Source organism: Dermatophagoides pteronyssinus, unplaced genomic scaffold, assembly GCF_027571235.1.
Source record: "Dermatophagoides pteronyssinus isolate colony J.1.1.1.1 unplaced genomic scaffold, Derpt_VIB-CSIC_2022.12 sq0003, whole genome shotgun sequence".
NCBI classification, from domain to species: domain Eukaryota; kingdom Metazoa; phylum Arthropoda; class Arachnida; order Sarcoptiformes; family Pyroglyphidae; genus Dermatophagoides; species Dermatophagoides pteronyssinus.
The window spans coordinates 1,281,178-1,298,906 of NW_027461527.1; the positions used below are offsets into that span (position 1 = coordinate 1,281,178).

Consider the following 17,729-nt stretch of genomic DNA (forward strand, 5'->3'; position numbering starts at 1 on the left):
CTATTCGTTCATTGAAAATTGACCACCAGAGTTAGATTGTGTTTAATTGTAATGTTATTCGGATTATATCCACCAATTTAAATTGCGATTTCATTCTATAATCAAACACACACACAAAACCAACGGATATATTTATTATCTATGATTATGATGTGATTTATCAACAAAATTTCCGTCTTTTTTTTCCGCCAAATATTGTTTCGTTTTTTTTTGTTTGTAATTTATTTTGTTTGGTTGTTATTAGTATCGTTTTTGAAATTATAAATTAAATAATAATTGCATAATTTGAATCAAATAACAAAATGAATCTATTTGGCAAATTATGTCATATCATTATGGCTTATAATTATAAACAAAATATATTTTCATTGATCATCATTCTAATAATATTCACTTGTTTTCCAATCATTATCAATTGTGATGAAGATAATTCTGAAGATGAAACAAATCATCATTCACCATCATCATCATCATCATTATCATCTTCATCATCACCATCAGAATCTGAAGATCGTTCCAGCTATGGTGAACGTTTAGCTGAAAGTTCGTATACATTTTCATCGGCATCATTCGCACGTGAACCAAAAGAAGAAACAAATATCTATTCAGCCGGTATAAATGCCATATTAAATAGTGATGGTTTTTTAAATCAAATGGAAAAATACGGTGGTAGCCAATCAAAATATCGACCACAAGGACCAGTAGAAATGGCCGTACATAGTAAAAAAACTATCGAAGTAATACCGGTAAAATTTGAAGATGGTAATGATGGCGAACCACAAGTGATTGAAATATCACCATATGAAGTACCTGTTTCGATTGTATTTAAAACACAGACAAATAAATTGAATGTTAATCAGGAACATAAATCAGGTTGGTTGATTTTTTTTTCATTTATTTTTGTTGTTGTTTTTGTTTGACAGAAGTTTTTTAAAAAAATCCCATAACGAAAATAATCAAAAAAATTCATTCAAATTTGATTGCTTTTTCCTTCTTTTTCGTTCCTACCGGTTCTTTAATTAATTAATTATTTTATTCATTTTTAAGTGAAAATGAAAACGAAAGGATTGAATTGAAATTTACGTTTGTCACCAATGCTATTAATCAATTTTCATTGATGATTACAATTTTTTTCCATGAACTTTTTTCACTTTTTTTTTCTTTAACACAAAATTAAACAATCCAGAACAGAGACAAACGAATTGAAAAAAAAATCGTGAATCTAATTAACCCGAATTTGAACCGGGTGGAGATTGAGTGAATTTTTTTTCTGTTGAAAGATTTATAATCACAAAGGGATGTGATAATTAAGATGATGCGAGTTTTTTTTCTTTGTTTGCCATAAAATGATTTTGCACAATGCTTTTGTTGGATTATTTCTTTAAAATTTTATTTATTTTGCTTCGAACAATGACAACAACATTTTCATTATTTTAATCATCAATGATAGATTATGATCAATCAATTAATCAGAATCGAAATTCATGAAAACAAAATCAAATTAAACTGATTTGGTTTATCTGGTTTTCATTCTGTTCATCTTAAATGTTTGATTTAGTGAATAAGATTTGAAAAAAAGGGTTAAAATGTCAAAAAAAAATATTGTCCTGTCATTTAATCGTATTGTGTGTGTTGACAGACATACAATAAGATTTTGATAAGGATTTCTGTTTCTATTTTTCTTTCACAAAACGTTAACATTACAAAATTTTGAATGATTTTCGTGAAAAAAAAGAAACTTCTTTGCTGAATTTTTATTTATATATATAAACCGATGAAATGTGATTCAAGATTCGATTCATAAATGTTTGAATACTAAAATTTGATATGAGAATTACAGAAAAAAAGTGAAAATTTATGATTATTATTATTTTTGTTTCATAATCATGATGAACAATATTTTTTGTTTTTTTCATTCTTAATTCAAAATGTTTGAATAGAAATTATTTTATTCACGTTTGTCTTTTTTTAGTATTTTTTTTCTTATCACAATCAACCTGATGATTATTATAACAGGTGTTGAATTTTTGATTTTAATCTTGATGATGATGATGATGATGATAATACGAGCTTACGTTTTGATTTTAAAATATGATGATTAAAAATCAAAAAATTTGAGGATCAAAAAGATATATTTTTGAATGAAATGAATTTCAGTGTATTTTTTTTGAAGCAAACAAACTGAATATTATAAAATTGTCATTATTTTGATTTTGTTCGTATCGGTTAGTATCAAATTCCTTTCACTTTCATCAAATAATGAATATTACATGCAAATCTTAATCATAACATTAATGTCCATTTCATCTTCAATGGTAATCAATCTTCATCATCAACAATTAATGGTAACAAAAAAAATCAAATTTTCATTGATAATGATCATTTGTTTTATCTTTACCATCAACGAGATAATGTTCCATCAAATATTCAAAAAAAACAATTAACATTAATTTGAATGACTTTTTTTTGTTGTTATGCTTTCTGGTTTGTTGTTTTTCTGAGATTTTTTTTTTGAATTTTTACTTTTGGACATTATTTTTTTCCCTATTAACTAATGGCATTTGAACTGGAAATGAAATGATTTTGTTTGTTTGTTTGTTTGTTTGCTCGTTGTTGTTGTTGTATACTTCCAACTGATTTTTTCGCCATTTCTTTTTAGTTATTTTATTCTAATTATTATTATCATCATTATCATAGTTATGATTTTCATGTCATAATCATCTTCATTAGTAAATTAAATAAGTGAATCCATGAATGAAAAGAATTGGTGAATATGAACAACAACAACAAACAAAAAAAAAACAAACAAATGAAATGATGATTCAAGCTGGGAAACCAGAAAGAACAAAAAACAATAGGAGACATAAACAAACAAATGAAAAACAGACAACAAAAACAAGAAAAAAAATCATTTTCGAAAATTTGTAATTTATGATTTTGATGATTATGACATCTTTTTTTTCCATTTCAAGGAATTGAATTGAATCATTTGAGCGTGTGTGAAGAATTGTTTTTTTTTCTTTCCGGAGATTTTTCCATAGAATTTCTTCAAAAAAATTGTTGTTGGTGATTAATTGGCCAGACATTTTATTATTTTGTGATTCAAAAGTTCCGGAATTGATAAACTTGGATGAAATTTTTGTTCCATTTTGTTCACTATCACTATTTTTTTTCGATTTGAATATTTAATCATTATGATGATGAAAGTGTTTGTTTGTTGTTATTGTTTTTTTTTGGTTTGTAATCTATGTCCAATGATGATGATCAATCATAATCGTTGAAGAATGAGATTAGATTAGAGTTTATTTTTAGAAGAAAAAAGACGATGATGTTAAATACAAAAAAATAAAGAAAGTTTATCTCGATCGATCTTCACAGTCTGATTTGAATTAGAAATAGGTAACAAAAAAACAATTAGTTCCGAATTATAGACCCAAATTTTGTTGTTGCATTAGAAAAAAAATGTTTGTAACATTTTTCTACACATCAAAGGTAGAATCATATCATCATCATCCAAATAGGAAATTTTAATCAGCCACCCCGTTGTTATTGTTTGTTAACTATGTTTCGTTTTTTCTTCTACTTCTTAGATCAATAGAAATCCATCATAATGATAAATTTTTATATTTTCGTTGAAAAAAAAGACGATGATAATCAGATTGTCCATTGATTAGACAACACAACCATAGAACAACTACAATTTTCATTCAATCATTAATGTTTTTTTTTGTTCATTTGTTGAAACATTTTTTTTTGTCGGTTAGTTTCGGATAACCAATATACCATCCATGAAACAACAACAACAATAATAATATAAGGAACAAGGAACATAGATTACTGACAAATGATGATGATGAGAAAAAATGAGATGAACATTTTGACTTGAAAAAACATAAAAAAAAATTCGAAGAAAAATTCATTTTCATCTTTACGGAAATGTATCATATTTTAAGCTCCTTTTTTTATGTAACAACAACAATAATAATAATTAATCTTGTTCAGTCATTCGATTCATTTTTTATTATTTCATTACAAATTTATGATTATTGTATTCGAAAATTATCCGTTTAGTTTTGGATGTTCCATAGTAGTAATATCGATGAAAGAAAAAATGAAAGTGGGAGTATTGAAAACGAAACATGACAAATTGAAAAATAACTTTTAGTTGAATTAATCTAGTTTTGAATGAATGAATATTTGATAATTGAATTTGTATGTAAATTAGTTTTTTTCATTAGTTTTCTGATGCATGTTTCTTTTTATCATCATCATTTAATTACATCCAATTCGACTATTGAATATCGTTAATCAATGTATGTTAATTTACATTTACGATCGATCAATCGATTGATTGATTGATTGATTGATCATGATATCGAATGTTGTTATTGTTGTTGTTGCTATTCATTGTAATCATCATGATAATGGTTATCCGTATCATTTCATTATAATAATAATAATAAAAACCGGAAAAAGTTTCTTTCATTTTGAAGATGAAAAAAAATACCGAAAAAAGTTTTTATTCATTCATTTCGAAATGTTTGTAAAATCCTAATATCCAATGGTCATCATCATCATCATCATCATGTTGACCAATTCGTTTTTTATTTTATTTATTATCTTCTCCTTTTTTTGAAGTTTATGTACCGTTTTTATTTTTTGTTCAAATGCTGCTCCCATTTTAATTGGCTAAACATTAACAACCAAAAACAACAACAACGGATAAAGAAAAAATTATTATGTTTGTTATAATGATGAACACAATACATTTATATAGAAAAATAGATGGCGTGATGAAATAATGAAAACATCATTAAAGCTGCTAAATGATGATGATGATGATGATATAAAACTATTTGCGAGAAAAGGTTTGGATAAAAATGATTTTATAATTAGACGATAATAAACATACTTACACACACACACACCAAGGATTGAATCATTATTATTTTAGCAACAAACAAGAGTTTTCAAAAAAAATAAAATCAGATAATAATGATGCTTGAAACGGTATCACGAGCAGTTAATAAAATTTTTTGTTTTCACTGCTATATATACTTTCAACGTATAACAATGATTTTTTTGTTTGCTGGAACAATTACATTTTACATTAGGTTATGAAATGAATTTCTTCAAATTTTTTTTCTTCTTGAATATCCATGGGCAAAATAACAAAAAAATGAAATGGAAATTTAAAATTTTTTCAACAAACAAAAAAAGTGAAATTCACAAGTCAACGCTTGTATAGGTAGCGTAGATGTTGTTGTTTCCGTTTTCTATTTATTTCGTTTCAAACACACATTTATCATCATCATCATCATTTTTTGATTTTTCTTACTTCTCCCATTACTTATTTCCTTACTTTTACTTTTATTTATGTAATAAATATTCGCAAAAAAAATAAAACATAAATTTTTATTTCAACCAAAAACAAAAATGATCGTGTTCAACACGAATTACCATAATAATGGCGTCCGATCCTTCAAAAAAAAACAAAAAATTTAAATTTTTTTGTTTTTGTTAAAAGATTTTAAATTCATTATGGTATTGATAATTATAAAATTACTTATTTCATTTCATTTTTTGTTTGTTTGTTTTCCAGAACCTGCTGAAGAACCCAAAAGAAATAAATTCAGAAGAAGAACCACATCGTGTTATACATAATGTATATCGTCCTGTTATACAAGAAGTAACCGAAGTTGTACAACCATTCCGTAAAGTTGTACAAAAAGTTGAACCAGTTATTGAAGAAATGAAAACAATCATTTCAAAAGCTGCACCACAAGATGGTTCACATGTACAAAATCATCATCAATTTCAACAGCAACGTCAACATCAGCAACAACAATTTCGTACATCAGGTCAGTTTGGATTTGGTGAAAATTCAAAAATGAATCGATTTTCAGGTATAATTTTCGAATAAGTTGATTTCGAAATTTTTCTTTTAAACAAAATTTTCTTCTTATCATAGAATATCAACCATTAGCATATGGATCAGAAATGGTGGGTAAAGTTGAACCACCACCTACACCGAATTCATCTTCATTATTTTCATTATCATCATCATCATCATCACCATCACGATCGATGAATCATGAAACTAAATCTATTTTACATCGATTTGGATCCGAAAGCAATAATGGTAACATTGAAATTTTACAATTTTTCATTTCATTGAAATGAAATTCAATTATTAATTTTGACTTTTTTCTTTTTCCTCAGATATGGCCGTATCCAATTCATCATCATCAAATAATAGTTCGATAAAACCGGTATTGGAACCGACTGAATTTAATGATAAAGAAGCCAATTTACATTATAATGATATTATTAAACAATATATTGATAATCTTTTATCAAAACAACAACAAAAAGCGGCAACATCTTCAACAAAATCATCATCAATCAATGCAAATAGTATCAAAATGATAAATATTCCAATGAAAAGTATATCAACAAAATCAACTAATGAAATTGATAACAATAGTAAAGAAAATAATAACAATAACAATATTAATAATGGAAAAAAATTTAAAATTATCAAAGAATTTCGTATCTCATTGAATGATTTGAAAAAACAATTGGGTAACAAAATACCAGCCACAAATACCGCAACAAAAATGATAACAAATCCTTCAACTGGTGTAATGATGATGAGACCATTCGGATCATTTTCGGTTTCTGGCCCAATTGTTGGTCCATCTAATCGATTATCAACAGATGTTGCGGGTAAAATAAAAATGATACGTCCAAGTACATTTCTGCAACAACAACCATCAACACAATCAGCACGTATTATCAAAACTGATGGTACTATTGGAAAATTGAGCGAATTTAAACGTCAATCACGTTCAGCTCATGGCGTTGTAAATAATATCAATAATAATGCCAATCCATTACGTACATATCATTATATGAACTTCAAACGATTCGGTGATTTGGCACCAACTTTAAGTGATTATCGTCCAATAAAAAATTATGTCCACGATAATAATCAGTTTGATCAACATTATTATCATCCATATCGAAATCAATATTATCATCATAAACATCCTGATGATCAACAAATTCATCGTCGTATGATGAATGAACCATCATCATCATCATCCGACGAACATATTAATCTTTATAGCCAAAATAATTTCCGTTTTGAACGTCGTTATCGTAATTGAAAATAATATGATAATTTTATTTTATTATCTTTATTTTTTTTTCTTCATTATTTGGTTTTACTTAAAAATTTCTTCATATATTTCATATCTCTATATAGAAACTCAATCAAATCAAATCAAACAGACAAAGAAACACGATCATTTCATTGAATACTTTTTTTTAAAAAAAATCATCATAGAATCTCAGAATTTTTTTTTTGTACAAAAGAAAACAAATGAAATAAAATTTTAAAAAAAAAATCTCAGTTTACACACACCCCACCTGCGCATACATACTTTACATTCGAAATCGGAAATACGCACACTCATTTCGAACAACAAGAACCGTTTTTTTTTGTATATAATTTCTTTTCGAACGAATATTCTTATTTTTTCTTCATTTTTATTTTTACATCATCATTATTTCTTCGAAACATATATAAAAGAATTCATTTTTTTCAAATTTTGTTTCTGATATTTTTTTCTACATCCTTATTTCTCTCTTTCTCCATCTTTCTTATTCTTTTTTCTGTTTTTCAACAAGAATAATAAAGAATTACACATTTCCTTTTTTCTTTTACATTCATTCTTTGTTGTTTTCAATTTGTTGTTGTTGTTGTTATTTTGAACATTCGAAAAGCGAGTGATAGGATATATAATATGCTACGGTATATTTTAGATGTGATCAAACAACAAGGAAAACATTATTTATTATACTTATTTTTGTGTGATTATATCGTAGAATTGAATGTAAATAATTTATTCTAAAATAGAATGTTCAAATTAGAAACTAATGGTTGTTGTTGTTGTTGTTAAAAGGGTTTGAAAATTCTAATCGCTTTGTTTATGATTAATTTGAATGCTATTATCATCGAATAGATTATTATTTAGCCAAACTTGAATAAATAAATAATCGAAAAAACATACATCAATAAATTATTGAATGATAAGATTGAAAAGTTTTCCAATTCAAAATGGCCTATGGAATTAGAATTTAATGTTGTAGATAATCTTATTTTCATGAGAAAAAGGGAATTTTTTTTCATTCATTAATCATCAATTCATTTGAAAAAAGAAAATTTTATTTTTTGTTTTTGTTTCGTTATCGTCTAAAGATTCATTTTAACAATATTATTTTTTATTCGGGTGATCATGTTTTATCTGTGCTAATCGATGCTGTTCATCCTCATGATAACGTGCTTTTGTATTCTTGACTGAATAAATATGTTCATAATCGGTAGGAGCAATTAATGCTGTTGGTGCATCCGATGGAATACGTTTTACTTTTTCAACAACATTTTTTGTTAATGAATCTCGTCTTGGTGGTTGATAAAGTTTAACCTGCTGTGGTGATTCTTTCGGATGTATACGCATTCGACTAATACTTTTCTGTTTTTGTCGATCCGCTGATTTTGTTTCACGTTTGGCGAATTTCTTTAAATCCAAACCATCTTCACCACCAGTAACAACATTTTCATTACCGGTCAATATTCGTTGTGGTTGTTGTTGTGGCAATTGTTGTGGCTGTTTTTTATCATCATTATTTTGGTTAGCATTTTCATTTCCAGGTGACACTACCGTATGCGATGGAAGTCCTTTGCGTTGTTCCAATTGATGAGTGAAAAATTTTTCAAATAATTCACATAAATGATTTAATGATTGATTTAATTTAGCTTGATTTTGTTCTCTGTTATCCATTGTTGTAACATGATTCAGTTTAGATGATTGTTGTGGCACTTGTTGCTGCTGCTGTTGAGGTTGTTGTTGTTGTTGCGGTTGTTGCTGTTGTGGCTGTTGTTGTTGCGATTGTTTTTCGGTAGTTGTATGCAAAATTTCCGGTTGAAGTTGTTGCTGTAACATAATCATTATCTGTTGCTGTGAAACAATCTGTTCCAAACGTTCTAGTCGCAAATTAATAAAATCAAATTGTTGTTGTATCATCGTTGAATCGTTGGATACCACATTAGGTGATGTCATTTGTGTTTGTGATAATGTCATTGGTGATGGTACTGTTGCCGGTTTCGACATCGGTGATGCTGGTCCCGACACTTGTTCTTGTTGATTATAAAAAGGATTAAATGGCATCTGTTTTTGATATGAATAATTATGATTTGTATCAACATCATCATTCATTACTTGATTTACCTGTGCTTGTTGATTTAGTTGTGGTTGTGATTGTTGTTTCGGTACAAATTTACGTACATAATTTTGATTGGGTTGATACATTTTTCCTATTCACAGGTAATAGTTATTTTTTTGCTTTCAATCACAAACATAAAATAAATAAATTGGATAAAATTCCAGATATGAAATACTCGATTGGTCGATATTGTTGTTGTTCAATTGATTAATTAATTAATTAATTAGTTTTTTAGATTCTAATTTAATATTTACAAAAATAATTATTTCGATTCGATTATTTTGATTATTTTGATTTCAAATCAATATTCAATGTCTATTTCGGTCAACAATTTCAAATTATTCTCATCAACAATTTTGTCTTTTCCTTTTTTTAAATCAAGTATCATAGTTGAATGATTTATTTAATTCAATTTCCTTGATGTGTTCAGTTTTTTTCCTAGAAATCCTGGTTTATATTATTATGTTGAAGCCAAAAAAAATGTACTTTTTTTCAATTTTAAAGATGATGATGATGTAACGATTCACAAGAAAATAATAATAAAATACACTTAATACACATAAGTTTTTTTCCCTTTGATTGATTGATTGATCGATTTTGAGAATCTTACACAAACATATTACCAAACACTTGATTGTATTAGGATAATAGTTGATAGTCAATCATCATCACCAAAAAAAAAAAAAATTCATTTAGATCAACACCTCAATAACAAACAACGATTATAATAATATATAAAGGATCTTTATTTATCAACCATGGATGTTTCGTTTGTTTGTTTGTTTTTTTTTCATTTTCAATTGAAACATTCAATAGAATAATTCAATAGTTTTTTTTCAACAACAAACGAAAGAAAAAAAGAAAATCATCGTATCGCACTTCCGTAACTTTATATATATTGAGACGGTAACATTTTATTTAAGAAAAATATTTTGAGGAGAAAAAAACCCAACAATGATGTGAATAACTTTTTTTTTGTTATATAAAAATAAATTTATTTTATCCTACGTTTTGAACCATTTTCATCATCATCATCATTGTCATCATTATATAACAGAAAAAAATAACAATTTCAATTTTCTCATCATCACATTCCAAAAACATTTCAGATGGTTATGATCATCATATTGCTTTCATCATCCTCATCATCATTTTACATCATCGTATGGCAGAAGTGATAATTGAATAATTCAAAAAAAAACTTTGAAAAAAATTTCATTTTCTTTCCAACTGTCAATGTGTCTGATTCTGTTCATTTTTTTTATTGTGTAACTTGAACGAAAACAAAAAAAAATTTCGTAGATATCAAATATACACTATTGTTCGATATTCTGGCCATGTTCAGATAACATCCTATACATTGTTTTTCAACAACCAAAAAAAAAAAACTATTTCGTTGACAAGAAAATTTGACAGGATTTTTATTTTCCTTACTTCTTATACTTGAGTATTACAACAACAACAAAAATTCTCTACTTTCATTTGAACAATGTTTATCATTCGGATTCCATTGGAAAATGGATGATGGGTGAAATGTTTGCTTAAGAAATTTAAACGAAAAGAAATCAAATCAAATAAAAAGATACTTTTCGATTATCATCATCATATGTTTATTGAATGGATTTATGTTTTTTGAAATTGATTTAGTGTGTGCGAGAAAAAAACATGTTCGAATTGGATAAAATATTTAATCATGATTGATAAATCAATGATCCGATTTGTCGATATTGTTGTTGTTAACATTTATCATTGTAAGGTAGTTGCAATAGTTGTATTATGATTATCATCATGATTCATTATAATTATCGATGATGATGATCTACTTAACAATTCAGTTGAATTTGTTGTCGGCGGTACAACGTTTACACTTTTATTCATTTGCACATTTGATTTTAAATGGTCATTAATGTCCGAAAATGTATGATAATACCGTTGATCGGGCCATTCATATTTATAATTTTCATCGTTTGCTTCCGATGTGATTGCTATTGTGGGCGTCGTTGTTTCAATAGCCGCTGGTGTTGTTGTTGTTGTTGTTGTTGTCATCATTATCATCATCATTCGTGTTGATGGCGATAAATCCGATTTATTTATGATAATATCATTCATACTTTTATCATCGACGCCTTTTCTAATTCGCCGTTGTTGTTTCATTGATCCGCCTTCTAAATTATCATAAACATCATACGTATTTCGGATGTTGTTACTACCATTTTTTCTTTGATCGATGATTTGTTTAATTTGGTTACCATTTTCAAGCTTCTGTTTTTCATGATAATCGTTAATTCTATTTATATCGATCATCATTCCTTCTGTATTATTACTATTATAAATTGTTGTTGGTTTTATCATCGACAAATCCTCTTTCACTTGGATGTTTTTGTTTGGTTTAGAAATATTTTTTTCTGTTACAAACTGTTGCTCTGATTGTGATTCTTTTACAAGATGATGATAATCATCGCTTTTCAATCCAAATCGTTTTTGTTGCTTATCATTATCATCCAAGTTACTATCTAAATTCATGATTATTGAAGATTTCACTGGTTCTAATGATGATAATAATGATGATTTTGCCAAATCAAATTTATTATTGATCACCATTATTCTATCATCCATATCGTTATTGATATTATCGTTACGGTGTTTTGCAGCTGTTGTTGTTGTCGATGTTTTTGTCTGATATGATCGACATATTGTTTAATTTGTGCACTTTTATCATTCATTAATGGTTGCTGCTTCAACAAAGGTGCTGCATTTTGACGATGATGAAAGCTTCCATGATCATTGTAGACAATGTTTTCCATTTTCCTTGATGATGAATCCATTCCATTATTCATTCGATTTTCATTATTCAAAGTCTGTGATTTCCGTTCATTATCATCATCATTATTGTGGCGATCTTGATGATATTGTTTTTCTTATAAGCATAAAAGATAGATTATTATTATTTTTCAGAACTAAAATAATTTAAATTGTTCAATTGTTTTTTTTGTTTACCTGCATCTGCTTCAATCAATTTTCGTTGATCCATTACAGTTGTTTCAATATATTCCTGTACTGGATGTATTTGTTGTCGAATATTACGATATGGCAAAATCATTTCATGTATTTCCTGTATGATTGGTTTAGTTATATTCAATACCATTTTGATTGGTTCTTCTTGTTTTTGTAATTGATAAAATTTTTGATCATTTTCTTGTGGATTTTGATGTTCTTGAATAAGATTCAAATGACTTGATAATGAACGAAATACCAGATTTAAAGGAATTTGTTCATAACTTTCGACCAATATAGTTTTTGATCGTTGTTGTTGTTGTTGATGATTTGGTTGCGAATTCATTGAAATTTTTTCATCATAAATATTTGATTCTGCTCCATGCACATATTTTTGTCCATATGATGGTGATCCAGATTGAATAAACGGTTTATTAAAGGAACGATGTTCCTGATTGAAATCAATCAACAACTTGCTCGGATTTAATATTGTAGATGATTTTGCCAATGGATTTAATGATGTAAATTGTTGTTTCATCATAATTTTTGGATGAATAATTTTGAATCTCGACGGCGACGACAATTGCGATGGTAATAATGATGATGATGACGATGAAGATAATAATGATTTCTTATGTTGTTCAATCATCAATGGTGAATAAGTTTTCAACGGTTTAAATTTTGTTGTTATGGTTCTCGACGTAGTTGTTGGTCCATTGAATTGCATCAATGTATTGAGATAATTTGGCCTATTACCATGATAGGTCAGCATGGATGTCGCATCAACATATATTGCTGTTGATTGGAAATATTTGGGCGTAAACATCCGTATTGTTGATGATAATAATACTAATAATGATATGGTTAACATCGGTAAATGATCACGATGACCATATAAAATGATGATGATAAAATTTCTTTTCATTATCATCATCATGGGACAAACAACACTAACACACACACACACAATTTATTGTAAATATTGATGAAAAAAATCAAATCAAATTCATCAAATAAAATTGACAATAAAATGAAAGAAATAACAATGACAACTTGAACTTGAAATGAATTTCCGTTGATTAATAAATAAAAAAATCTCAATTGGAAGAATACTAAATTACTAATTCAAATGATGAAAAGGAAAAAATTTCACTATCATTATCATGATTTTTGTTGTTGCTGTTGTCAGATTTTTGAGGAAGAAGAAAATTATCAAAAATTAATCATTTCAATAAAATAACCCAATCCATAAAATTTGAAATTCAAAAGCAATTGTTACGAATGGACAAAAAACTAAGTTTTGATTGTGAGCAGAAGGAAAAATAACGAACATTTTATAGATTGGCCCTTGCCTAAATCATCAACGTTAAATGTTGAATGGATGCCCATTAACCTTAAATATACAACAACAAAAAAATTGATGAAATAAACTGGATTGAGACACTTGAATTCATATTTAGGTTTGACTTTATTTTTTAAAGAAAAAAAAATTCAAAAAAAGATTACAATTTTCAAAATCATTTTATTCAGGAGCAATGGCCATATACATTATATGTGGGTCTGTGTTTTTTGTTTTGGCAAAATATTTATATTTTTTTTAATTATAAATACTCGATTCGGTTCAAAGATTTTGTTCGGTTTTTTTTAGTTTTGTTTTTGAACAAACAAACAAAACAGAATTACAACACAACGAATTTTGTCATCCTCGATATTTCTATGTTTCAACATGTTTGACTAATTGCTAAAAACATTATATGATAATCATTATTGAAGAATTTTGATTTTGATTTAGAATAATTAGCTGAATAATTGATCATGACCTTTGTTTTGTTGTTTGTTTTCAGCTTCAAATCACCACAATAATATTCCATTATGCAATTATCATCTTCAATGATCAAACGATGATTCGTATGGGACGTATGGATATGGTTGTGTTTTGTTTTGTTTCAAAAACAAAAATGTGCAAAACTTTGGATTTGATGCATGTGATTTTTTTCTGGATGTTTTCCCCGGAATTAAAAACGATATGATAATTTGTGAGATTATAGGTGTGTGTGTGAATGTAAATGACAAAATTACTTTTTGATTGAATAAGTATGATGAGAATCTGTGTGTGTGTGTGTGTGTAACAAGAAAGCAAAAATTAATCAAAATAAAATACAAGAAAAAAAGTGTGTGTGAATGTATTGGTTCCAGGAACTTGATCCATATAAATGATATGAAAAAAAATCAAGAGAAAAAATTGGACAGATTGAAAAAAAACAGAATCAATAAAATAAAATAAAATAAACACAGAAATTCACTTCATCATAAATATTCAATTATTGATGAGCACGTTTATGTCGTCGTCGACCATAATTCATATCATCATCATCATCATTAATTGTAACATAATGATTTGTATGTGCAATACTGGATACATAACCCATACGTTTTAGATTTGAAAGTCGACTATTCTCTTCGAATTGTGCCAATAAGGCATCAGTTAATGATGGTTGTGAAACAAATAATGATCCATCATTACCATACATCATTAATGATTGTATTGTATTTGGTGATTGTTCACTACCATCACTATTGATTGTTTCTTTTATTGAATCATCGTTTTCATTATTATTATTATTATTATTTTCATCGATATTATTATTATCATTGACATTATTTTCCATAGTTGATGATGATGGTGATGAATGAGATGTCATCATTAAATTATCACTATTTCTATTCGATGATGTTGATCTATCATCGTCATCATTATTATCAGATTCTGATGATGGTGATGATATTGATGATGTAGTAGTTGTCGTACCTGATTTTTGAGAATTTTCTGATGTAGTCGATGTTGATGATATTGGTAATAATGTCGTTACATAGGCAGATGTATCCGATAGTTTTCTACCTGTATTACTTCCAGTTGTTGTTGTTATTGTTTGTTCACTATTATCATTTGTTGATGGTTGATAACGATATGAACGAATTTTTGGTTCATTATTTTCGGATGAATTTATTTGTTGTTCATCATCATGTTCATTTTCAAGTTCAGATTCATCGCTTGTTGATGCTTGTCGTGTTGTCGAAATATGATATGGATTCAATGTATAGGTAGCTGCTTGTATAGCTTCGGGAGAATATTCCGAATTTTGTGATATTGTTTTCTTTGGCGTTTCTTCATTCGATGTATCGAAAATGGAATTCAATGAAATCGGTGGCACAATGTATGAATTTGTCGTACCAGTTGATTGTGTTTTATAATCATTCGTTTTACTTTGACTTTTGATTCGACTAACTTCATGACGAATTGCATTCAAAAACATATCAGCATCGTTATTAGTTGGTTCACGTTGTTGAACATATGATATGGTATTTGGTTTTAGATGACTTGATTGATATCCACCACTTCCATCGCCAAATGATGAACCTGAATCCTGATACATTTCAGCTTGTTGTTGAAATGATGATCCAGGTCGAATTGTTATTGGCGAAGTTGATTGACTACCACCTTTGTATTGACCACCACCATTAACAGGAACATATTTATTATCCGAAGGAATTTGACGTGAAATAATTGTTTGAATATTTTCTTCAACTGGTTTGATTTCTTGGGTAATTTTTCGATATGGTTTAATAATTTCATAAACTTCTTGAATAATTGGTTTAACAACACGATGTATAAGATGATGTGGTTCATCTTCGGATGATGTTTCCTGTGTACTACCAGGCGATGGTGTATGTTCAGTTTCAACATTCAAATTTGATGATCGTGATTGAAAGAAAATATTCAATGGTATACGATTTGCTTCAACTAAAATTGTTTGCGGCATAATTGGTGGAGAATTATTTGGAACATCAATATATTGAACAGAATGTTTTGTTTGAACAGCTGCTGTTATAGGACCATGCGATTGTTGTTGTTGTTGTTGATGTTGATATCCACCACCACCACCTATTCCTCCTGAACCTCCTTTCATTCCATATAATGATGATGATGATGATGATGAACCAGAACCATAATCCATTAATTTTGAATGAAATGGTGATAATGTCATCATTGGTGATTTATAACCGGATCCACTACCGCCAATACCAGCACCAGAATTCATTGAACTAAAACTATTACTGCCACTACTGCTACTACTACCATAACCACCTTTAAAATCGGATGGTCCAAATATCATCATTTCAAGTGGTGACATTTTTTTACTACCCATCGTACTTGTACTAATTAGATTCTGTGATGAAGATCGTTGTTGTACATAATTGCTTGGTGAACTAGGCTTTTTAATTGTTATACCGCCATAAGATGATGTTGATGATGATGACGATGATGGTGATGATGATGATGGTGATGATGATGGCGATGATGATAATAATGATGTAGATGGTGATTGATATGATTTACCCTTATTAATACCTTTGATACCTTCAGCATAATAAGCTGAACACAGATATGTTGTTGTTGATAATAAAAATAAACACCACACAATTGAAACACTAGGAAAACATTTACGTATACACATCAACATCGTGATTGACATGATGGAATCAAATTCATTGAAAACACAGAAGATTTACAATTCGATGAATACTTTTTTTTCTTTGATTTTGTTTTCGTATGATGATATTATTCTATTATTATCGAGTTATTATTTCATTTCAAATCTAATATTTTTATCACAATCATTTCATTGGTATCGGATCAATCGGATTTTTTTCTTTGTTATTGGATGATGTGAATAAAAACAGTCAAGAAAGAGTGAAAAAATTTTCAAGTAATTGGTTTGCTTTTTATATGAACATCATCATCATCATCATCTTTATTATCGAATGGAAAAAAATGGGATGATACAAACTAAGATGATATCCAAAAATGAATTGCAAAAATATCGATACAAGATGAAGAAAAGAAAAACTCAAACTGATCAAGTGTGAGACAGAAAAAAAGACACACAACAATACTTATAGCGAAAAAAAAGATGGACAATCAATTGTATTTTTGCTCTACTATGAATGAATTTTCAGTGGACAAAAAATAACGTGTTTCAAAACATTCATCATCAGATTTTGGAACATTTTCGGTAAATAGTTGAAAAGAAAGCTGAAAGATGAAAAGAGATGAGAAGAGTAAATGAAAACTAAAAGTGTGAGAAATTGCAACGTTTTTTTTACCAGTAAAGAAGAATCTTATTTTTTCTTATTATTACTGCTCAATTATCTATAATCTAAAGTCTCTTTCTAAAGTCTCTTTAAAGCTCAATAGCATCATATTGAATCAAAAAAAACATTTCAAACCACAAATCTCTTCAATATCTCTTTCTTTTATTTTTTTTATATTTCATATTGAATTTGAACATATTGAATATATGAATCTAATGTGGGTCCAAAACCAATGTTTATAATGATGATGATGATGAATAATCCGTTTGAGTTCACAACATGGAATATGA

At 27.8% G+C, this 17,729-nt stretch overlaps 4 protein-coding genes across 4 annotated transcripts; 1 reads left to right on the forward strand and 3 right to left on the reverse strand.

The window, feature by feature from the left end:
* The first annotated feature begins 219 nt into the window (after positions 1-219).
* Positions 220-7,729, forward strand: LOC113797800 (uncharacterized). Its single transcript, XM_027348242.2, is given in 5 exon segments — positions 220-873; positions 5,603-5,616; positions 5,618-5,906; positions 5,972-6,142; positions 6,223-7,729. Coding segments are annotated over 5 exon segments (1,995 nt in total). The 5' UTR covers positions 220-302; the 3' UTR covers positions 7,173-7,729.
* Positions 7,730-8,211: 482 nt separating this feature from the next.
* Positions 8,212-9,456, reverse strand: LOC113797977 (uncharacterized). The gene is made up of 2 exons (XM_027348450.2): positions 9,297-9,456; positions 8,212-9,236 (listed from the first exon to the last, which is right to left on the reverse strand). Exons 1-2 carry the CDS (start codon positions 9,375-9,377, stop codon positions 8,283-8,285), a joined length of 1,035 nt encoding a protein of 344 aa, XP_027204251.2. The 5' UTR covers positions 9,378-9,456; the 3' UTR covers positions 8,212-8,282.
* Positions 9,457-11,888: 2,432 nt separating this feature from the next.
* On the reverse strand, positions 11,889-13,254 carry LOC113797790 (uncharacterized). Its single transcript, XM_027348231.2, has 2 exons — positions 12,289-13,254; positions 11,889-12,208 (listed from the first exon to the last, which is right to left on the reverse strand). Exons 1-2 carry the CDS (start codon positions 13,220-13,222, stop codon positions 11,892-11,894), a joined length of 1,251 nt encoding a protein of 416 aa, XP_027204032.2. The 5' UTR covers positions 13,223-13,254; the 3' UTR covers positions 11,889-11,891.
* A 480-nt stretch (positions 13,255-13,734) lies between these two features.
* LOC113797898 (uncharacterized) lies at positions 13,735-17,118 on the reverse strand. Its single transcript, XM_027348358.2, has one exon. The coding sequence runs from the start codon at positions 16,818-16,820 to the stop codon at positions 14,607-14,609; it is 2,214 nt and encodes a 737-aa protein (XP_027204159.2). The 5' UTR covers positions 16,821-17,118; the 3' UTR covers positions 13,735-14,606.
* Positions 17,119-17,729: the final 611 nt, after the last annotated feature.